General features: G+C 41.1%; 2 protein-coding genes across 4 annotated transcripts in view; both read right to left on the bottom strand.

Moving 5' to 3' along the window:
• LOC122555180 (prostaglandin F2 receptor negative regulator-like) overlaps positions 1-1,355 on the bottom strand; it is a 131,271-nt gene extending 129,916 nt beyond the window's left edge. The window contains exons 1-2 of one of the 3 annotated variants that reach the window (XM_043700918.1): positions 1,342-1,355; positions 1,097-1,197 (exon numbers count right to left, since the gene is read on the bottom strand). In XM_043700918.1, coding sequence (XP_043556853.1) covers positions 1,097-1,169 — 73 coding nt within the window. In that variant the 5' untranslated portion in view covers positions 1,170-1,197; positions 1,342-1,355. Of the gene's footprint in view, positions 1-1,096; positions 1,319-1,341 lie in introns of those variants that run through there. The other 2 variants (XM_043700917.1, XM_043700916.1) reach the window with 2 other exon arrangements.
• Positions 1,356-13,976: 12,621 nt separating this feature from the next.
• LOC122555504 (immunoglobulin superfamily member 2-like) overlaps positions 13,977-24,211 on the bottom strand; it is a 34,832-nt gene continuing 24,597 nt past the window's right edge. Inside the window, exons 3-4 of the mRNA XM_043701529.1 lie at positions 21,520-21,936; positions 13,977-14,481 (exon numbers count right to left, since the gene is read on the bottom strand). Coding sequence (XP_043557464.1) covers positions 14,387-14,481; positions 21,520-21,936 — 512 coding nt within the window. The 3' untranslated portion in view covers positions 13,977-14,386. The remainder of the gene's footprint in view (positions 14,482-21,519; positions 21,937-24,211) is intronic.

The raw sequence follows: 24,211 nt of genomic DNA, 5'->3' as shown, positions 1-24,211 counted from the left end.
TGTCCGGACTTGTCCGACCTGCCTAGCTCCTTTTCCACCTATCCACTCCACCCTCTCCTCCCTGACCTATCACCTTCATCTCCTCCCCCACTCACCTATTGTACTTGATGCTACTTTCTCCCCACCCCCACCCTCCCCTAGCTTATCTCTCCACACTTCAAGCTCACTGCCTTTATTCCTGATGAAGGGCTTTTGCCCGAAACGTCGATTTTGCTGCTCGTTGGATGCTGCCTGAACTGCTGTGCTCTTCCAGTACCACTGATCCAGAATCTGGTTTCCAGCATCTGCAGTCATTGTTTTTACCTCTTTGGAGTCTGGCTTTGGGGATAAAATGGGGTGTTACTTGTCATAGAATTTCCAGCTTCTGATCAGCTCTTGAAACCACAGTATCATATTTATATGATCGGCCCATTTCAGTTTCTGACAAGGATGTTAATTAGTCGACCATTAAAGGTTACAGTGACCCTTGTTAGAAATGGTCATGCCTGGCACTGGTCTGGCATTAACATTACTTGCCATTTGTCTAGATTAGAGTGGTGCTAGAAAAGCACAGCAGGTCAGGCAGCATCCGAGGAGCAGGAAAATCGACGTTTTGGGCAAAAGCCCTTCATCAGGACTTGCCACTTATCAACCTAAACTTGGATGTTTACCAGGTTTTTCTGACCTGGACATATTTTAATTCAGAGTCTGAGGAGTCACAAAAGATGTTAACATTGTTCGCTGATGGTTGCAATTCCCATTTGTAACCTTATGATGGGAGGAAGATTATCGAAGAAGCAGCTGAAGATTGTGGGGTTTTGATACTATCCTGAGGAACCCATGGAGTCATGTCCTGAATTTGACAATTATACTGCAGGAAGTCTGTCAGTGACATTTTGTAGATTAGGAAATCATTTGGCAAGAAAAATTACATTTAGACTGCACTAATGTAGACAAGTGGAAGGCATATCATATTCTGAGTTAGTTCTATTTACAGCCCTGTTTGCTCTATATTGTTCATCTCATTCAAGGCATCTGGAGAGAAAACCAAAAAAAAGTCTGCAGTTCAGTAAATTGATGTGTTCATTATCAGACAGATGGTCATATTTATACTTACCCCAAAACACTGCTATGATCAGCCACTGAAGAATCCAAGCAGTTCTCAGCCAGCATTTAGACTTCTCAGTCATGTCACCAGATTATTTAAAAGAACTTAAACTGTTAAGTGGTAAAATAATATAAATGGTCAAAAGTTTTACAAAAATGAGAAGTGTATCCCCCTTTAGTGTTCCTGTTTGCATGCAGAATGATTCTCAATTAACCTTGTGCTCCACGGACAGTGACATTCACATTATCTGTTACCTTCTCACCCGCTGATCTAGTGGGAATAAATTTAGACTCAGTCACATGGTTTTTGAGGTAAGGAGTTCCAGCTGCAACATTGTGGTCATGAGGTAACTTTGTCATCATTCTCTACCACATGGTGATTTGTGGTGTGATGCATAAATTCAGCCAAAATTTTTCAATCAATGTCATTGAGGGCACAGTCCTGAAGCTTTGCTGTGACTACTGTGCAGTATGTTATATTTTGGCTTAAGGTTGAGTTGTGATTTGCAGTGCATGGCAATGTTAATCACAGCATTAGCAACATATCAGCACCAGGCAGTGTTTTGGCCAATAAGCTTTAACTTGGTACTGGAAATGTGATTGTATTAAACAGAAGGCAATCATCAAGCATACTTCTTCACCCTGTTTTGATTGAGTTGCTTATGTCTAAGAGCTAAATAAAATGGTTTAATTATTACTTTCCTTCATAAGATATAGATTATAATTCACAGCAGTGTAACATTGGTACGGAATATACTGTTATAATTAATGTAGATGTCAATTTGTAAGTAAACCTTTGAAACCTCAGAAGTTTACCTCCAAAAATGTTGAGTACAAAATTGAACTCTTGGTGTGGATGGTGCCTTCTTAAAATGTCATCAGCATCTGACATAAGGAATGAGCCTTTCTTAAACTCCTGCACATCTTGGCAACACAAGGAATGTCTCCTGTTGGATTCCTTGTGTCAAATAATAAGCTACCAGGAAGTGAAACTTTCAATTATGGGGTGAACATTTGAGGCTAATTGCTGATGCGCATATAACAGGTCATGGTTGAAAAGGGGGAATCGACATTGAGTAAATGCAAGAACATGATTTTTGTGTGTGTCTGTGTAAGGGGGGGGGGGGGCAGAGCGAGGGGGGAATGGGATTGATTTGCATACTGTTGCCAAATATCCATTTATTATGAACCATTTTTCATGCATCTTCTTTCTAGTTAAGTAATAGTCTCATCTCAATTTCTTCTCCCAATGTGAAATAGCCAGGCTTTTCTTAACTGTGAATTTCTGCTGCCACCTATCTGCCCAAATCTCGAGTATTTTCAAATAGTTCAAAGTTTGTGAGAAGATTTGTAGCTCAGGTGCTCGTTGTTGTGGTTCTGTTCACCGAGCTGGGAATTTGTGTTGCAGATGTTTCGTCCCCTGTCTAGGTGACATCTTCAGTGCTTGGGAACCTCCTGTGAAGCGCTTCTGTGATGTTTCCTCTGCCATTTGTAGTGGTTTGAATCTGCCGCTTCCCGTTGGCAGTTCCAGCTGTCCGTTGCAGTGGTCGGTATATTGGGTCTGTGCAGTATATTGGGTCCAGGTCGATGTGCTTATTGATTAAATCTGTGGATGAGTGCCATGCCTCTAGGAATTCCCTGGCTGTTCTCTGTTTGGCTTGTCCTATAATAGTAGTGTTGTCCCAGTCGAACTCATGTTGTCACCTAGACAGGGGACGAAACGTCTGCAACACAAATTCCCAGTTCGGCGAACAGAACCACAACAATTTTCAAATAGTGTTTTACCTTAATTTCCTCAGCTTTGCAGTTTATCAACTTTGTTAACTTAGTGCCTTCTGAAAATTTAGTCTCTGCATTTGTTGTTTCTATTCACTTGTGGGACATGGGCATCTCTGGCTATCTGACATTTATTGCCATCAATACTTGCTCTTGAGAAGGTTGTGGTGAGCTGCTTTCTTGAACTGCTGCAGTCCATGTGCTGTAGGTTGACCCACAATGCGATTAGAGAGGGAATTCCAGGATTTTGTATCAGTGACGTGAAGGAACGACAATATATTTCCAAGTCAGGACGGTAAGTGGCTTGAAGGGGAACATGCAATTGGTATTCTCATGTATCTACTGCCCTTATCCTTCTAGATGGAAGTGGTTATGGGTTTGGAAGGCGCTGTTGAAGGAGCTTTGATGAATTTCTGCTGTGCATCTTGTAGATAGTAGCAGCAGTGTGTACTAAGCATCAGTGCTAGGGAGAGCAGATGCTTGTGGATACCAAACAAATGAGCTGCTTTGTCCTGGATGGTGTCAAGCTTGATTAGTGTTAGAGCTGCAATCATCCAGGCAAATAGAGTGTATTTTACCACGTTCCTCACTTGTGCCTTTTAGATGGGTTTTAGGGAGTCATGAGGTGACTAACTTACTGCAGTATTCCTAACCTCTTGCTCTTACAGTCACTGTATTTATGGAAAGTTCAGTTGAGTTTCTGATCAATGGTAACCCCCAAGATGTTGATAGTTGGGGATTCAGTAATGGTAACACTATTGATTGTCAAGGTGCGGTGGTTAGACTGTCTCTTATAGGAGATGAAAATTGCCTCATATTTATGTGGTGAGAATATTACTTGCCACCTGTCAGCCAAAGCCTGGATATTATCCAGATCTTGTTTCATTTAAACAAGGACTACTTCGGTATCTGAGGAGTCACAAATGGTGGTGAACTTTGTGCAATCATTGAGCAACATCCCCACCTCTGACCTTATTATGGAGGAAAAATCAATGAAGAAGCAACTGAAGATGGTTTGGCCTTGAACTCTATGGTGAGAAACTTCTGCAGAGACACCCTGGAGCTGAGATGACTGACCTCCAAAAACCACAACTACCTGCCCATGTGCCAGGTTTGACTCCAATCACCAGAAAGTTTGCTCCCCAATTCCCATTGGTTCCTGTTTTGCCAGTGCTCCTTGATGCCACACTTGTTTGAATGTGGCCTTGATGTCAGGGCTGTCACTCTCACCTCACCTCTGGAATTCAGCCCATTTATCCATATTTGAACCAAAGCTGTAATGACATCAGGAACTGAGTGGGCCTGGCAGAACTCCAATGGGGTGTCACTGAGCAAGTTATTGCTGAGCACATGCTGCACGATAGCACTGTTGATGATACTTTCCATCATTTTACTGGTGCTTGAGATTAGATTAGTGGGGTGGTAATTGGTTTGGGAAGGAGATGTCCTGCCTTTTGTGTACAAGACATACCTGACCAAGTTTCCACATTGTCAGGTAGATGCCAGTGTTGTAACTGTACTGGAACAACTTGACTAGGGGAACAGCAAGTCCTGCAGCACAAGTCTTCAGTACTATTGCCGGAATGTTGTCAGGACCCAAAGACTTTGCATTATCCAGTGCTTCCAACCATTTCTCAATACCACATGGAGTGAATTAAATTGGCTGAAGACTGATATCTCTGATGCTGAGACCACTGAAGAAGGCTGAGATGGATCTCCATTTGGCACTTCCGACTGAAGATTGTTGCAAAGGTTTCAGCCTTATATTTAGCATCGATATGTTGAACTTTTCCATCATTGAGAATGGGGATATTTGTGGAGGATCCTCCTCTGGTGAGTTGTTTAATTGTCCACTACCATTCACAACTGAATGTGGCAGGACTTTAGAACTTAGATTTAATGTGTTGGTTGTGATCACTACTTCTAGATTATTAATGATGATATCAAGCAGAAGAACCTCAAAAATGCCCTGACACCCCAGTGAATGTTTTCCTGTATTGATGGCAATTCCTGGATTACTATCTCATTGATTTTACTGATGAACCAATTATATTTCCCTTGTACAATATTTCCACTGACTATTGCTTTTCCTATTGGCTGAAATGCAGATGATTGGGTATTTCTTCCATGAGTGATGTCTGGAGGCCTCAGTGCTATAAGTAATGTTATGTTGTGCATGTAATTTGTGTTATCCAACTGTTAACTATCATCCTACAGCATTTGGTAGCAAAATATTTCTGCTGTATTCAGAAAATCTCTCCTGTTTTGGCTCATTGGCAAATAGACTCTGATAAGTAAACTAAAATCACAAGTCAACACTCCACCAGACACAGAGGTGCTAATCTTTATTCTGATCTTAATTTTCCATGCCAGCCTTTTCAGATAAACCATATCTTACTGAAATCCAAAACAGCACCTCCTGCTCTCTCACACCCATTTATTTTCCCTGTCACACTCATAAAGAAGACGAATAAATTACAGCAAGACCCTTCCATTCATGACAACCTGCCATAATCTTACCTTAATAAGGAGTTCCATAAGTGTATCCACCTAGATGTTAAAGTCATTGGTCTGTAGATACTTGGCTTTGCTACCCTTTTTGAACGTAGTGGTGAACCTGACCCTACCTTCTTATATCAACTGTATTTTGTGCAGCCATTATTGGCAGTGATGAACCAAGTCATACTGCTTTAAACATCACCAGCTTTTTCCTGCCTTTCCATGAAGCCATGCACTCCAGTTATGATGTGGTAATTGGTCATTTGCGATAAGCAAATACATCATTAACAGCAACACAGGCAGGCACTAATCTTGTTCTTTACTATTACTTGAATAAAATCTGTTAATTTATAAGGTAAATGTATAAAAATCACATGGTAAGAATGAATAAAGCAATTCATCCATTCAGCCTATCTCCTCATTAAATCCCACCTGCTGAAATTGTAAAGATCGTTTTCATTTCATCTTTAAACTAGTGCCAAAAATCAGCAGTTTGTGGAATTTTGACTTCTGTCCAGGAACATTTGCTCCTGTACCATTAATGGATCATTAGTGTGTCTGCCAGCATACCTCACCGGTGGATATTGTAACTACTCCATTTGACAAATACACAAGATTAACAGTGTTGTTTGCTGGCAGTGAGACAGCATTACACACAAATACATTCTCAGTTTGATATCTAATTTCGAACAATTGAAAATCATTTTAATAAGTCTGAACTGCATTCTAGTGCCAGTAGGTTTGATTTTCATTTCAGCAAGTGGTAGGTTTCTTTGCAATTAGTCCATTCATTTCATTCATTGCTGTCAACAAGGAAAACACAGGCCTTCATATCAAAAGCAGCGGGAAGATTAGAACAAGAGTAACTCAATAGAAAGATCTCATGTGTTTATGTGTTTGAAAGTCGAGTACAAAATAACAGACAGAAACTCAATGTTGAAGAACAACGTAACATTTCTTTTTATTCATGCAATTTAAATAGCTTAACACTTTGCTTCATAGCATTACAATATATTAATCATTGAAAAAATTAATCAAAAATAGGTATAAAGCATGGGGGATAATCTACAAACATAAATGCTAAAATTATAGACTATTAACTATATATAAAATCTTGGCTATGAAAGTGCAGGAAAACATGTTAAGGTGATACCTTTATTCGATTAGATTCCCTACAGTGTGGAAACAGGCCCTTCAGCCCAACAAGTTCACACCGACCCTCCGAAGAGTAACCCGCCCAGACCCATTTCCCTCTGACTAATGCACCTAACACTATGAGTAATTTAGCATGGCCAATTCACTTGATCTGCACATTTTTGGACTGTGGGAGGAAACCAGAGCACCCAGAGGAAACCCATGCAGACACAGGGAGAATGTGAAAACTCCACACAGACAGTCACCCGAGGCTGGAATTGAACCCTGGTGCTGTGCAGTGCTAACCACTGAGCCACCATACCACCTGGCAAAGTTAGTTTTAAAATTTAAGTCTGAGGCTTTGGGAGTACTTACATGCAAAATTAATTGCACAACATAACCTTCTAATTTAGCAGTGATGTCCGGTGGTTTGGATGTTATAATTGTTGGTTTATAATTAATGATTTTGATGAGGGAACTAAATGTAATATCTCCAAGTTTGCAGTTGACACAAAGCTGCCTGGAAGGGTGAGCTATGAGGAGGATGCAGGGGTACTTCAATGTGATTTGGACAAGTTGAGTCAGTGGGAAAATGCATGGCAAATGCAGTATAATAAGGATAAATGTGAGGTTATGCACTTTGGTAGCAAAAACAAGAAGTCAGATTATTATCTGAATGGCAATATTATAGGAAAGGAGGAGTGAAAAATGCTGCCTTTGTCCACCAGTTGCTAAAAATAAGCACACAGGTGCAGCAAGTGGTGAAGAAGACAAATGGTATATTGACCTTTGTAATGATAAGATTTAAATACAAGATCAAGGTTGTCTTGCTGCACCTGTATGGGACCTTGCGAAGACCACACTAGGAATATTGTGTGCAGCTTTGATCTCCTTCTCTGAGAAAGGATATTTTGGTTATGGAGTAAAGCAACAAAGGTTTACCAACCTAATTCTTGGGGATTGTAGGACTAATGTATGCAGAGAGATTGGATTGGTTAGGACATTATTCATGAAGATAAAAAATAAAAGGCTCCCCATAGAAACCTATAAAATTCTAACACAGACACACAGAAAGAATATTTCTGAAACCTGGGATTCCAGAATTAAGGGTTATGGTTTAAGGATGTGGGATAGGCCATTGAGGATTGAGATTAGAAATTTCTTCATCCAGAGGTTGCTGAACCCATGGAATTCTCTGCCATGGAAAGTGGTTGAGGCCAAAACATCGAATGCTTTTCAGGAGGAGTTAGATATAGATCATTGGGCTAAATGGATCAAGGAGCATGAGGAGAAAGCAGGAACAGGGTACTGACTTGAATGACCAGCCATGATTATATTGAATATTTTTGAAATTAGCAATTTTTGCTGTGCAATTTCTTGTCTGCACCTGTGGAGTCTGTTATGTGCATCCATAATCATAACTTAGATCATCCTGAGATTCCTTTTTTGAATATTTCTCTGGATTTGTGTCACGCTGCCAGAACCTCAACAGCAAAAAGAGAGAAACCCTAAAAACATGAAAAAATGACAAGAACATAACCATAGTACCAGCGGAATGACGGTTATTATGGTCAAGACCGAATATGTTCAGAAAGCAGAGAAACTACTTGCAGATACCGACACCTACCTACAGAGGGAGTGTGACCCCACATCACAGCTAACCAATAGAGTAAATTTAAAAATCACACAACACCAGGTTATAGTCCAACAGGTTTATTTGGAAGCACTAGCTTTTGTGGTGCTGTCTCTTCATCAGGAGGTGAACTTTGTCCATCCCAGTCCAACACCGGCACCTCCAAATCAATAGAATAAACAACAAACTACGGAACACAATATAAAAAAAACGGACTGATAACCAGAACTGACCTACAAAAGATGAAAGCAGAAAGCAACAACACCTCAAGATTTTACGGATTACCCAAGGTACACAAACCAGACAGACCCCTTCGACCTGTTGAGGCACTTCCAAGAACTCCAGCAAAAACTGAAACATCTTATCAGTGAATCCAAACACTCTATATAATCGTCACAGGAATTCCTAGACAACATCAAGAACATAAACACAGTCAAGGACGAAGCAATGGTCTCCTTTGATGTAACGGCACTGTTCACTTCAATTGACAAAACTCTAGCCAGAGAAACAATAGCCAACAATAGGGGCAGTGATGCAAAGACTGGAACAAACAGCCCTGCCACAAATCCAACCCAAGCTCTGGATCTGTGGATAACACTTTTGTTATCATTAAGAGAACAGAAATTGAGAACACACACCAGACTATCAACACTATGCTCACAGGGATCAGATTTATGAGAGTGGAGGAACCCAACAATCAGCTCCCATTCCTGGATGTGATCATACAAAGAAAACAGAACAGTGAATGCGCCAGGAAAGCCACACACACAACTAGATCCTGAACTACAACAGCCACCGCCCAAACACACACAAGAGAAGCTGCGTTAGGACCCTGTTCAAAAGGGCTACAACACACTATAGCACTCCTGACCTAAGAAAGAAAGAACAACACCTCTACAGAGTATTCACCAAGAACGGATATTCCCAGAACTTCATCCACAGATGCCTCACAGACAAACAACGCGATGAGCACATGCCACGACCTAACTCACCAGCAACACTACCTTACATAAAAAGCACCTTGAAACTGACAGGCAGACTTCTCTGCCTGTTGGGATCCATGACAGCCCATACCCTCACAACCATGCTCCGACAACAATTCACAGGACAAAAGACCAGATACCCATCATGTTACAAGATTCCATGCAAAGACTGCATGAAACACTGTATAGGACAATAGCAATCTGCATCCAAGAACACCAACTAGCCACTAAATGCCACAACCAGCCACACACACAGATGACAAGGACCACATGTTCAACTGGGACAACACAACGACCATAGGACAAGCTATACAGAGGACAGCCAGAGAATTTGTAGAAGCATGGCACTCACCTACAGACTCCATCAACACTGTTTAAGAAGGGCAGTAAGGACAAGCCAGGGAACAATAGACCGGTGAGCCTGACCTCGGTGGTGGGCAAGTTGTTGGAGGGAATCCTGAGGGACAGGATGTACATGAATTTGGAAAGGCAAGGACTGATTAGGGATAGTGAACATGGCTTTGTGCATGGGAAATCATGTCTCACAAACTTGATTGAGTTTTTTGAAGAAGTAACAAAGAAGATTGATGAGGGCTGAACAGTAGATGTGATCTTTATGGACTTCAGTAAGACATTCGGCAAGGTTCCCCATGGGAGACTGGTTAGCAAGATTAGATCTCATGGAATAAAGGGAGAACTAGCCATTTGGATACAGAACTGGCTCAAAGGTAGAAAACAGAGGGTGGTGGTGGAGGGTTGTTTTTCAGACTGGAGGCCTGTGACCAGTGGAGTGCCACAAGGATTGGTGCTGGGTTCTCTACTTTTTGTCATTTACATAAATGATTTGGATGCGAGCATAAGAGGTACAGTTATAAGTTTGCAGATGACACCAAAATTGGAGACGTAGTGGACAGCGAAGAGGGTTACCTCAGATTACAACAGGATCTGGACCAGATGGGCCAATGGACTGAGAAGTTGTAGATGGAGTTTAATTCAGATAAATGCGAGGTACTGCATTTTGGGAAAGCAAATCTTAGCAGGCCTTATATACTTAATGGTAAGGTCCCAGGGAGTGTTGCTGAACAAAGAGACCTTGGAGTGCAGGTTCATAGCTCCTTGAAAGTGGAGTCGCAGGTAGATAGGATAGTGAAGAAGGCGTTTGGTATGCTTTCCTTTATTGGTCAGAGTATTGAGTTCAGGAGTTGGGAGGTCATGTTGCGGCTGTACAGGACATTGGTTAGGCCACTGTTGGAATATTGCGTGCAATTCTGGGTCTCCTTCCTATCGGAAAGATGTTGTGAAACTTGAAAGGGTTCAGAAAAGATTTACAAGGATGTTGCCAGGGTTGGAGGATTTGAGCGATAGGGAAAGGCTGAACAGGCTGGGGCTGTTTTTCCTGGAGCGTCGGAGGCTGAGGGGTGACCTTATAGAGGTTTATAAAATTATGAGCGGCATGGTTAGGATAAATAGGCAAAGTCTTTTCCCTGGAATCGGGGAGTCCAGAACTAGAGGGCATAGGTTTAGGGTGAGAGAGGAAAGATATAAAAGATACCTAAGGGGCAACCTTTTCACGCAGAGGGTGGTGCGTGTATGGAATGAGTTGCCAGAGGATGTGGTGGAGGCTGGTACAATTGCAACATTTAAGAGGCATTTGGATAGGTATATGAATAGGAAGGGTTTGGAGGGATATGAGCCGGGTGCTGGCAGGTGGGACTAGATTGGGTTGGGAAATCTGGTTGGCGTGGACAGGTTGGACTGAAGGGTTGGTTTCCATGCTGTACATCTCTATGACTCTATAGACCTAGACCCAATATACCGGCCACTACAATGAACAACTGGAACTGGAGGCAGCAGGACCGCACCAAATAAATTCTGGAAGACACAGCACGGCCTTCACAGGAGGCTCCAAAGCACTGAAGATGTCACCTAGACAGAGGACGAAACGTCTGCAAAATCCTTCCCAGCTCAGCGAACATCCCCACAAGTATGGCAACCGACAACTGAGCTACAAATCTTTATGCAAATCTTAAATTACATTTGCAGACTTCATAAACATTTTAATGATTTTTTTCATGACGTTTAGTCATGTAGAAGTAATAACAGAGAAATATTAATGGTGTTTACTATAATTAATGGTTCCATGTTTCACTAAGATGCATTAATTTTCAAAAAGAATTCATACTGTAAATCTGAATTTGTGCTAATATCTTTGTTGACTTACTATAATCCATATTATTGACTGTGGTTAAGTTTTAGTTCACAATATTGACCCATTAAGTTTACTTGACTCCATTATTCTACAATGAATTCTTTTAAGAGTTTATTATATCTTCATTCATGTTATGCTATTAACTGCGATCATTAATTGCCCATCCCTAGTTGACATTGAGACTTTGGTGATCAGCTGCCTTCTACCAAATCTACCTGCCCAAGGATCAAACTTACATCCAGAACCACAAGCTGAGCTAAAGCTCTTCTCAAAAATCGCAATCAGTTGCCTTCTTCAGCTACCATAGTTCATTTGGTGTCGGTACACCCAAGATGTTAAAGAGGGAGTTCCAGGATACTGGCTCATTAGCAGTGAAGGAACAGCCATGGATTTTCAAGTTGATTATTTCCATTTAATATCAAGAAAAGGCTCAAGACACTGGATATTGCAAAAGCGATAGACCCTTGCAGCATTCCAACAAAAGACCTGGAGACTCCGGATCTTCTTCTGCCTCTAACTAAGCTGATCCAGTGTAACTGATACACTGGCATCTACCCAACAATGTGAAAAGTTGCCCAGGCATTTCAAGTTCACAAAAAGCAGGAAAGATCCAACCCAGCCAAACACCAACACCTCCCGTCCCATCAGTCTACACTCGATCATCAGTAGAGTGATGGAAGGTACCATCAACAGTGTTATCATGCAGCACCTGCTCAGCAATAACCTGCTCAGTGATGCCCAGTTTGGGTCCTGCCAAGGCAGCTCAGCTCCTGACCTCATTAAAGCCACTATTGAACCATGGAGAAAAGAGCTGATTTCCAGAGGGAAAGTGAGAGTGAAAACCTTTGACATCAAGGCTGCATTTTACTGAAGATGGCATGAAGGCACTTGAGCAAAATTGGGATTAATGGGAATCACTGGGACAACTCTGTGCTGGTAGAAGTCATAACTGTGCCTTATCACCCTCAGTACTTCCTCAAAGTTAAGTTCAACATGGAGCAGTACCAGTGTAGCAGCAGATTGGTGGGGCGGGGGGGAAATCAAGGGTGGCATTGCGTGATAATCAAATGACTGTTTGCTTGTCTGTGTTGATTTGATGTCATGAGACTTCATGAGATCCAGTGTCAATGTTGAGAAATTTGAGGGCAGCTCCCTCCTGAGTATATGCCATTGTGCCACCTCAGCTGGACCTGTTCTGGTGGGTCAGGACATACCCAGAAGTGCTTGACTAGTTTGCGAGACAGCTCCCTCAGAGCTCTCACTAGCTTCAGATATCAGTAAGGAGGAATCTTTGAAGACAGGGCTGAATTTTCCATTGTCATTTCTGGTTCCTCAGTTGACACAGTTAGTCCATCCAATTACATTCCTTTTTCAAAGCATGGAATCACAAATAGCCAAGACTAGGTAAGGCTGATAGTTTTCCTCATCCTAAAGATCATTAATGAACCAGTTGGGCTTTCACGGCAATAGTTTTGTGGACATCATTAAACTTTTAATTCCAGCTTTTACTGAATTCAAATTCCACCATCTGTCATCATCGGATTCAAACCTTGTCTCTTACTCGTCCAGTGACTGGAACACTGCACCACCACATTCCACATTAAATGGGAACTGAAACCTTTACAACATTTAGCAGTCTTGTCAGCATTTGTGAACAGCAAAGACACACAGATTTCAAGTGTTTGACTGTCAGAACTAAACGAGCAGTGAATTTCTTAACAGGACAGATCAGGGATAAAAATAAGGAAAAGGAAACAACTACAGGAATTGGCCTGAGGTAGATTTACCAACTCCTTTTGCTGAGAGATATTTCAATTCATAGCTGAGAAGCAGGCTTTGTGAAAAGCTACCAAGGGTTGAAATCTGGAAAGATCATTTCCGTGAAGCCTATGAAATTGCATTGGTAATTTTGGTAACTAGCCATAGCCTGTGCATGACTTTAAGCCTTTATCTCCACTTGAAAGAAGCATTTGGTTACTTAGCTTGAGGGGCATCACCCCATATTAAACTAAGGAAGTTATTTTGGAGATGCCCTAATAAAAAGTAAATGAGATAGGAAAACTGTGCTTCAGCCCCAGAACTTACAGTCAAGCAAACTTGATATCACCCCAAAAAAGTCAATGTTCCATCGCTGGAGCATTATCCCACTGCTGCCTGAACTCCAAAAGGCTAACTCTGTATTCACAGAACCATCTGTTTTGAAATAAAGTGAGAGGATGTTTCGACCAGATGGCTGTCACATGTCTACTAAAGAAATGAGTTCCTGAAACTTGTGTTCTGTTAAATAGCCTAGAAGATCAAAGATGGAGAGTTCAGAATGGTTATTCATAGTGAAGTTACATCTTACATGCCATCTTGATAGTTGGTTCACCCTATCACCCTAGACAGAAAAGTGAATACTTGAACTATACATGAGGTTTTATATGTAGAGTTTTCTATGAGGAGACATGGCCATGATCAGGCAACACCATGTCAATGTAATGATGCTGCACTCCTGAAACACTCACCAAGAACTCTGGCTGTAAAAGCAACCTCACAATGTTAAGAAATATATCTGTAACTTCAATTACTACCATGAAACTTTCAGTGCTCTGGATACAACATTATTGAATTTATGCTACAATATGTAATTGTGAAAGAAGCAGATAGAAATTGATTATGCAGTATTCAAATTTATTATTCAGTGGTTTCCATGGTTTTGGTAACAATCCTAGATGCCATGATAGAAACATGTCCAATAAGACAGTGGCACATTTCTGGCCGAAAAAGGACACACATCACATTAGATACTAAGTGCTCAATTGACAACTGAGGAACAGGTGCAAGGTTTTGAGCTTCTTGGCCATTAACCCCATTAAAATGCATCACTGTATTCTTTTACGTGATATCATAGAATTGATTCATAACCTTACTTGGTCTTCTCCCTCCCTAATCATAAAGTTTGTCAAACAGAATGCAGTGACTTGAATTTCTTTGACTGCTGTAATTCTTCAAAGCTCAATAAAACAGTGAAGGAAACTGTTGGATGCATACTTGGGTCAGTGTAGCAATGACACTTTTCTCCCCTCAGTTGAGCAGAAGGATTAGAGTGAGAAAGGGGAACATTTTCCAGGCTTGTACACGCATCCATGATCCCTTTGAATCTGCTCTTGTTTTATGGCCTGCAATAGAAAAATGTACTCCAATGAGAACAATCCCAGGGAAAATACCTTGTCTATTTACCCTATCAATGACCCTCGTGATTTTATAAACCTCTATAACGTCACGCCTCAGCCTCCGACGCTCCAGGGAAAAAATTTTCTGCACAGCATTATATAGAGAATGTGCACTTACTTAGCACTGTTTACCTGAAAGTGACAAATTTAAAAGATCATTTCTTCAGAATTGATACGTCATACTAATGTACATAAAGATATTAAATATCTAAATTTTAAAACATGCTTTGGACACCAAGTGCATAGAATTACATATTATATTTAAAATTAAATACTGTGAAGAAATAGTCATTTCAAACATCCACATTAAATTATTTCTTGGAAGAATCTGACTTTAGGATGAATAAATTGTCTAATCTCATTAATTTCTCTTTCGGGCAGAGCTAATGTTTGGAAATGACTTTTTGCCATTTGCCTTATTAATGCAAACAAGAAGTGGTTGAAATAATCAGTTCCACCTCTTTTTTGAAATTAGGCTGAAAGCTAATTGCGTGATATATGACCATGGATCAAATTTAAGGTTTCTGGCAAGCCAATTCATCAATATGACACATTAGCTCCCCAAACACATTATTTTTGGATCAGAGTTATAATCCTTCTGGACTGCACATCTAAGATGGAAAGATTTTCATGAGTAGAGGATGAAACAAGTGGAGTTATTTCAATTCCTATTTCACATTTGTTCATTTTCTGGATTTGTTTTGCATACCCTCCCTGTGATATTGTCAGTTAAGGTCATATTGGATACAGCCAGACAAATCTGGCTGGATATGTGCTGTCATTTTACTTGAGTTCTACTGATCATCTTGCCTGCTTAGATCGAATATTCAGATTTTTAATGACCCTATTCAGGAATGTTCTAGCACAAATCCAGGGCTGGAAGCTGAACACTGTTACGGGCTCTATCACTTCACCACAAGACCATATGTCTGTGGAGGTATGTTATGGCTATCTAATTTACTGCAGATTGAATTACAGGTAAACCATTTATTTAATCACATAGATGTTTCCTAATCACCCTGTTCAGAGATGGTTACACCTGGACCAGATGGAGTGTGAACCTGGGTCTCCTGCTTCAAAGGAAGGGGCAGTACCACCACAACCACAAGAGTCCACAAGGCAACATTTTTCTATTTTCTAATCACCCTGTTCAGAGATGGTTACACCTCTCTAGAGCAGGTGGGACAGGAACCCAGGTTGGATCAAAGATCATAGAATCCCTAAAGTGTGGAAGCAGACCATTTGGCCCATCAAGTTTTCACTGTCCCTCCACCACCCCATTACCCTATCCCCGTAACCCTGCATCTCCTATGTCTAATCTACCTAACCTGCTCATCTTTGGACTGTGGGAGGAAACCGGAGCACTTGAAGGAAACCCACACAGGCCTGGGGAGAATGTGCAAACTCCACACACACAGTCGCCTAAGGGTCCCTGGCACTATGATGCAGCAGTGCTAACCACTGAATCACCATTGCATCCTGACCTCTGGGCTCAGAGGAAGGGACACTACCACCACATCCTGAGAGCCCTTTAGACAATTTTTCCATGAGTTGTAATTTGAAAATTAACAGGAAATATAATTGAGGTATTACAAGAGCTTAAAGAATTTGATTGGGCAGAAAAAACATATTTCCTTGGAAGCTTGGAACAAAGGGTGGGCTCTAGGGTAATCCATTGTCCTGGAATTTATATTCTATGTTAAATTTCAGAAGTGTCCTTTGACCTTTTGATATTTTGTTACAATGCCCTACCAGAGGCTGCTACACCAGTGTCATTTTTTTTTTAAAACAATGTAAGACAAGGGAAGGGCAAATTTATACTGTCAGAAGTTATTTCAATAAAGAAAGGATGTGCAAACATGCAACTCTCTTCTCCAAAAGCTTTTGGGGCTGGGCCTATTGAAAACGTAAAAATATAGATGGAGAGATTTTTGTAAGGCAAGAGTCTCACAGGATACGGGCTCCAATCAGGTAAATGTCATTAAGACTGAAAGCAACCAATGCTGAAGATCGCAGTATGTCAGGCAGCATCCATGGAGAGAGAGCAAGCTAACGTTTCAAATCAGAGAACTGATGAAGAATCATCTAGATTCGAAATGTTAGCTTGCTCTCTCACCATGGATGCTGTCTGACCCATTGTGATCTCCAGTGTTGGTTGTTTTCAGTACAGATTCCAGCATCTGCAGTAATTTTCTCCGAAATGTCATGAAGGTCAGCCTCGATCTAATCAAATCGTTGTGCAGGCTTGAGGAGATGAATAGTCTACTCTAATGTTCTATTCCTATAATTCCTGCTGTAAAAAGATATCAGATAAAGATGGGATTTTCTCTAGTTTAATTCCCTGCTAATGATCAAGGCTTCTACATGAATATAGGCCATTTGGGGAAGATGCTGAACAGCAATCACCAGCCATGGAACTGCACCACTGTGTAAAGAGAGCAAGGAAATATTAGCAGGATTTCTTTCTTTAAATGGATGATGGGATATTAGTTGTGCCAGAATATCATCACTTGCTCAAGGGAATGATCATAGCTTGCATAAGCCCCAAAATCATGCCTTTTCTTTCTCCACAATGAACATGAAAATAAAGACAAAGATATTATCTGAAAATGGCATGTGTGAATTTGGCTAAGTTATGCACTTGGTGTGAATATGTACAAAAGCCCGTGGCATCCAGAAAACAGAGACAAGAAATAGGTCCCCTGAAATTATATACCACACAGATGAATGCATAGACTGTTATTACCATTTTTTAAAAAAGTATAATTCCAATTTATTTATATATTGGTAAATATGCCAGTTAAAAATTAATTCAGCAATTAAATTGAAGCCCAATTCTGTCTTTTTTGAACTCATCATCAATAGACTGTTTAAAACGAAAATTTAGATTTCACAAACTGTGCCAGCAGCAGTTATTTTCTTATTGAAACATTGTAATCTTGGCTTTCTTTTTTTGTATACCTTTCAGAAATAATTTAGTATTCCTTTCAGAAAATAATTATTGCACTTTTTCAGAGGGAAAGCAATGAGAATGAATTGACAATGACAAAGTTACTGTGGTGGGCTTTTTAAGAGCAATCTTCTTGTCTTTCAATGTCATCAAATTATCAAAGTGAATACAGTGTTCTGTTGGATGTCAGGATTTGAAAGGGATTAGTTGGCTTATTCTCATCTTAAAACTGAGTTTCAAAAAGTCAACTTTCCATTTGTGTAGTAGTGACAGCTCATTAGTTCAGTTATAGCACACTAGAAAACTAGACTAGCTGCAGCCAGTTTAACTTCCTCTAATTCTCATCTAGCTTTCAAACGTTTTTGCTTGGCAGCACTTTAAGTAGCTCAACAGATTTGAAATATTAACTATTAATACCTTAAAGGAGCTATGACATTTTTGGAAGACAAGGCTATTTTCAGCAGTTAAACCATTCATCTCAACCAGCTAGGTTGTGGCTTGCTGGTCACATGAATCTCCTATATGTGCAGTCATGATTTAAAAATTTAAAATGACAAGACTTGTATTTGAAATAACTGCATAGAGGCCAGTATCCCATCACCAAGTGGCCATTTATTTACTAATACACAGTACATGAGTTGCAACCAGCCAGCTCAAAGTCAGTCCCCTGAACTGAGAAGATTCTAAATCTCCTGGTTATAATGTTTCTCTGTTTTTTAGTATTATTGTGTGTGCCAAACCTTGTGATTTTCAGATCAAAGTTACATAAAGTTATTCAAAGGGACTTCCTCTGCAAGGCTGCACTGAGACCAGTATCCCGTCACCAAATTACCTTTCACTTACTGGTGCACAGCACATCTCCTGGTTGTGTATTTTTATATTCCAAATAAAGAGCACATTTATTCTGTGAACATTGAAATAAACAAGTACAATAAGGATCTTGGTTTTAGGATATGCAATAAATAAACCGAATGAGGAAGTCATCAATTGGATGTTGAACTAGATAGTCAAAACTATCTTGTCAGAGAAGATAATAATCAAACTTTTTCATCCTCTTTCATCTCCTGGTTATACTGGTCAGCTAGGGCATTCCTGATTGGCCCACGTTAACAAACCCAGTCAAAGATCTCATAATCAACAAAATCCAGTTGGTTCCAATCATGACATAATAATTACTACAATCACTGAATAATTTACATTTCAGATTTGATCTTGTTTGACAGAGCCCTTGAAACTTTGATCAGTTCAGGTCAATTAAGATCCAATTGCCAGAAAGGAAAATCATTTGCAAGAAGAAAGTCAGAGAAAAATAAAACAAAGATGAATGGGCAATGTTGTAATATACAGTGAAGAGCTGTTTATCCTCAGCACTTGTTCGGACTAAAGCCTGTACTTGGACAAAAACAAATTCAGTTTTTTAAAATTTATTTTGCAGGATGAGGGCGTCGCTGGCTACACCAGCATTTATTGCCCAGAGGGCAGTTCAGAGCTAACCACATCACTGTGGGGTTGGAGTCAGACCAAGTAAGAATGGCAGTTTCATTCCCTCAATGATATTAATGAACCAGATGGGTTTTTCCTGGCAATCCATAATGGTCACAGAGTTTTTAATAAATTAAAATGCCACCATCTCCTGTGACAGGATTTGACCCTGTGGCTCAGAACATCACCTGGTTTTCTGGCTTAACGGTCCAGTGATAATATCACTAAATCATTGCCTCCCCAATCACATTTAGTCACAGCAGAGATCTTTAGTACCGATTACATTATTTATAAGTATAGGATGGTTTGTACAGTATGGTTATGAATTTTACACTATTATTAATTGTAGAGCACAGCATATATATATTCTGATATCTGTAAGTACTTTAAAAACACACCTATTTTCAAATATTGGAACAATTGTATAATTGATAACAAAAACAGAAATTGCTAGGAAAACTCAGTAGGTCTGGCAACATTTGTGAAACAAAATCAACATAAATATTTTGGTTTCAGTGACCCTTCAAAACTTATGGTAGCTAGGAAACTATGGGCTTTCATGCAGAAGGGATGGTGGGGGGAGGGGTATGGAGTACATGACAGGTGGGGTTGGGCCAAAGAGAGAGAAAAAAACAGTTAGACTGACAAAGAAATGGATAGCGATCCAGCTGGAGGGTGAATAACTGTTAATGGGGACTGTTAGTGGCTAACAATGGGTTGTATGTAATATCAGACCATGTGGTCACCAGGCCTGGTGTGTTGGGGTGGGAGCTAGGACATAGGAGAATACAAAGTTATTGAAATCAATATTAAATGCAGAAGGCTACAGAGTTCCCAAGTGGAAAATGAGGTGCTGTTCTTCCAGCTTACATTGACCCTCCCTGGATCACTGCAGCAAGCCTGAGACAGAGATATTGGCCAGGGAACAGGGTGGTGTTTTAAAGTGGCAGGCAACTGGAAACTCAGGGTCTTTTGTTGAGGGCAGAACATAGGCGTTCTGCAAAGCCATCACCCAGTCTATGCTTTGTTTCCCCAATATAGAGGGGACCACATTATGAGCAGTGAATGCAGTAGACATGAAGTACAGATAAAGTGCTGCTTCACCTGGAAGGTAGTTTGGGCCCTTGGATACTGAGGACGGAGGAGCTAAATGGGCAGGTTTTCAGCGATTCCAGGTGAAGGTGCTGTGGGGGTGTTTTGGGAGTGAAGGAAGAGTGGACTGGAGTGTCCTAGAGGGAACACTCCCTGCGAAAGTTGGACAAGTGAGGGGATGGGAATGTGTCTGGTGGTGGCATCTCGCTGGAGGTGCGGAAATGGTGGCTAATGATCTTTTGGATGTGGATGCTGGTGGGACAGTCGTTATAGGAGAAGGGGATCCCTATCACTGTTGCAGGAGGGAGTGTTGCAGATGGGTTGGACTTGGTTGAGGGCCCTGTCAACAACGGTGCTGAAGATTCCTCAGTTGAGGAAGAAGGTGGACATTTTGGAGGCTTCTCCTTGTTGAAGTTGGTCTTGTCGGAACATACACAATGGAGATGCAGGAACAGGGAGAATGGATTAAAGTCTTTACAGTAACCAGAGTGTGAGGATGTACAGTCTGGGTAATTGTGGGAGTCGGTGGATTTATAGAGAATATTAGTGGTTAGCCTATCCCTAGAAATAGAAACAGATGTCACAGAAGAGAAGGAAGGAGTCAGAAGAAGACCAGGTGAAAATGAGGGTGGGATGGAAATTTGAAGCAAAATTAATAAACCACCCCAATTCCAGACAAGAGAGGGAAGCAGTACTGATGATATCATCAATATATCGAAGAAAGAGTTGTGGGTGGGGGGCTGGAATAGAACTGGAACAAGGAATATCCCACATACCCCACAAAGAGACAGGCATAACTGGGGCCCATGTGGATACCCATGGCAAAAATGACTCTGTGCTTCCAGTCACATGCAACTTCAGTACCCCAGCCTGTTCCTTGGCCAAATTCTCTGTCTCAGGCTTGCTGCAATGCTCCAGTGAAGCTCAGCATAGGCTGGAAAAACAACACCTCATTTTCCGCTTGGGGAACCTGCAGCCCTCAGGACTTAATTTTGATTTTAATAACTTTAGAGTCTGAGCTCTCCTATATCCTAGCCCTCACCCCCACACCCCAGTTCTTGTTATCACATAGTCTGCTGCTAATACAACCTATTGTAAGCCATAATAGTCTCCATTAACAGTTATTCACCCTCCCAGCCAGATCATTATTCACTCCTGTATCTGGCCAACTGTTTTTCTCTCACTTTGGGCTCTAGCTTCACCTATCATTTACTCCTTATCCCCTCCCCCACACTACCTTCGCATAAAAACCCACATTTTCCAAACTACTGTCAGTTCTGAGGAAGGATCACTGGACCCAAAACATTAACTCTGATTTCACAGATGCTACCAGATCTGCTGAGCTTCTCCAGCAATTTTCATTTCTGATCTAAATCATCCACAGCTTTTTTTTTTTGTTTTTGTTTGATATAATTGATAACACTAGATATCACCAGAATAATATCTATCCAAATACATACCCTGTATTCCTGCTGCTTCTACATAAACTGTTGTATGTTCAGTGATTTTATGGGCAATGTTATACCAGAATTTATCTGGGTCTTGGATCCATTCTTTAGCCTCACAGTAGAACTCTCCCTGATCAAACATCTGTAGTTTGGAAATGGTGAGTTTGAATGAAGTCACTTCAATCTTGTCCAGCCGTATATCTCCTGATGCCTGCCTTAGTTTATATCTTCCTTCAGAACGCAGAACAAAATCTCGTGTGAGAGAGATGACCGTGGCATTCTGATCTTCCTTCTGTATGTACCATGTGACAGCCACGTGTGTGTGCTGTGCTGTTTGTTTAGATACTTCACAGACCAGTTCCAGGGAGTCACCTTCAACTTTATTCAGGGTCTGAGGTACCGATGTTGCACTGAGTGTGTCTGGAATGACTAAAATAAATAAGAACAGTGATACATCTCTTTCAAATATAATAGCAAATTATTGTAAAGAGCAAAATTGCAGTAATGTATTCCATTAGTTTACTGTAACATACTAGAAGTATTTGATGAAGTTTCTTTATTACAAATGTCATGCCACAAGATATTGTGAATTATAAAGCACTGTGGGCAGAATCTTCCAAGCCCCTGCATGATGTGTCATGGTGAGAACTGTAGGAAAAATGAGTGAGATCTCCAGTGAGAACCGTCCCAGTGTTGAGATGAAAACGTCCAATCTTTCAGCCAACTTTTGACAGTAAGTGGAGATTCTCATCTCATGACAATGTGATGAACAGCGAGGGAAATATTTGCATGGATTATCGCTCATTATCGCTGTCTCATTACAGTTTGGGGAGTGAGCCATGGTCAGTCCTACAGGCCAAGTGCAAACAGACTGTAAATTAGCAGTTTCTCAGTCAGGGAGCTGCATGCAGACTAGTCAAAGGGGTCTGGTCAGTCATCAGTTGAGATTGGCTGTCCAAGTCACTTGGAATTTGGCCATGTTAGTCCCTGTGGATGAGTGGAACGAAAGTCAAGGGGACCTGCCAATAGATAATGGAAAGGAAGTGGCGAAACCCACTGCTGAGGGTTGGGGGCAGCAATCTGAGATTCAGAAGGGAAACATTATCGGGGAGACATTTGATGCATCAGATGGAGAGAGAGAGAGAAAAATGCATGGGAGGACATGGATTAGTGCAGAAGGGTCTGATACTGGTAATCAATCACTATCATGGCTTCAACAGGAAGAAGATATGTCACTACGGTGGACAGGACTAAGCTACAGGGCAAAGGCTCAGAGATAAGGATGAGATTTGTAGTTGTAATTCGAGGTGGTCAGTGATAACATATAGGGAATCAGAAGTGATGAGCTGTGCAGGAATTCGCAGGTAGAAAGGGACATGGAGGCTCATGGATGTACCTTAATTACTGGGCTGAGCCTGTGATTCATTGTGCCAAAGGTGGCCTGCATTGCCTTTCATGTTTTCTCAACTTCTAAATGAAAATCTATGTAGATAATGAATGGAAAATGGTGGCACAGGAAATCGTTCAAGCAGGGGGAGCAACCAGAGAAGAGGTAGTGTTAGGAGATTCTATAATTAGTGGAGGTCTGCCTGTTTTCAGTCCCAACACATGGGCTTCACTGTTGGCAAAGGGAGGCCCTTCAAGGCAAATAGCATCAATCATTCAATTGCTGAGTACAGGTTGCTGTCATTTGCATTTACATCAATGTTATTGGGAAATACATGCATTGTGCAACTGTGTGGGGTGCAAAATCAGATCAAAAGCAATTTCAGCCATTTCAGTGGTCATTGCAGATTGAAGATAGTCATCTCTGTGAAGCAGAAGTAATCACAGAAGACCTTAAAAGTGTCATCTGTGGGTCACGATGCACAAAGATAATGCAAGATCTCATTGACTGCAGAGGGACATGAAACTGATTCCTCTCACTAAAGACGACAAAGCAATACATGATGTATGGTAGGACCATGGGAAACACTGAGGATCAGAGGGACCTTGGTGTCCATGTTAACTAGTGCTTTAAGGTGTCAGGACAGGTGGATAAAATGGTTAGGAAAGCATATGGTATGTTTGCCTTCTTTAGTTGTGACATAGAATTTAAAAGCAGTGATGTTGTGCTGGAATTGTACTGCACATTGGTTGGGTCACAGCTGGAGTATTGTGTTCAGTTCTGGAAGCTACATTACAGAAGGGATGTGATTGCACTGGAGAGGGTGCAGAGAAGATTTACAGGACATTATCTGGGCTGGAGAGTTTTGGCTTTAAAGTGCGATTGGGTTGCTTTCCTGGAAACAAAGGAGATCAAGTGAGGACAAGATTGTGATGTATAAAATAATGAACTGCATAGATAGGGAAGGCAGGAAAAAACATTCCCCTTGGTGGAGGGACCAATGGCCAGGGGACACAGGTTGAAGATAAGGGGCAGAAGATTCAGAAGGGATGTAAGGAAAAACCTTTTCACCAAGTGGGCGTGGGAATCTGGAACTCACTGCCTCTAAGGTTGCAGACACAAAAAAACTACGGAGGCTCGAATCCAGGGTACATGAGCAAGAAGCTGGGAGATCACAACAAGCCAGGCAGCATCAGGAGTTGGAGAAGTCAGTGTCTCGGGTGTAACCTGTCTTCAGGACTGGGGGTGGGTGTGGGGAGATAAATGGGGAGGCAGGGGCAGGGTGGCGAAGTGAGGATAGGTGAAGACAGGTAGAGG

Source organism: Chiloscyllium plagiosum, chromosome 12 (genome assembly GCF_004010195.1).
Source record: "Chiloscyllium plagiosum isolate BGI_BamShark_2017 chromosome 12, ASM401019v2, whole genome shotgun sequence".
In the NCBI taxonomy this organism is placed as follows: Eukaryota; Metazoa; Chordata; class Chondrichthyes; order Orectolobiformes; family Hemiscylliidae; genus Chiloscyllium; species Chiloscyllium plagiosum.
Note: the sequence above shows the minus strand (reverse complement) of the source record. Positions and strands in the feature narration are given on the sequence as shown.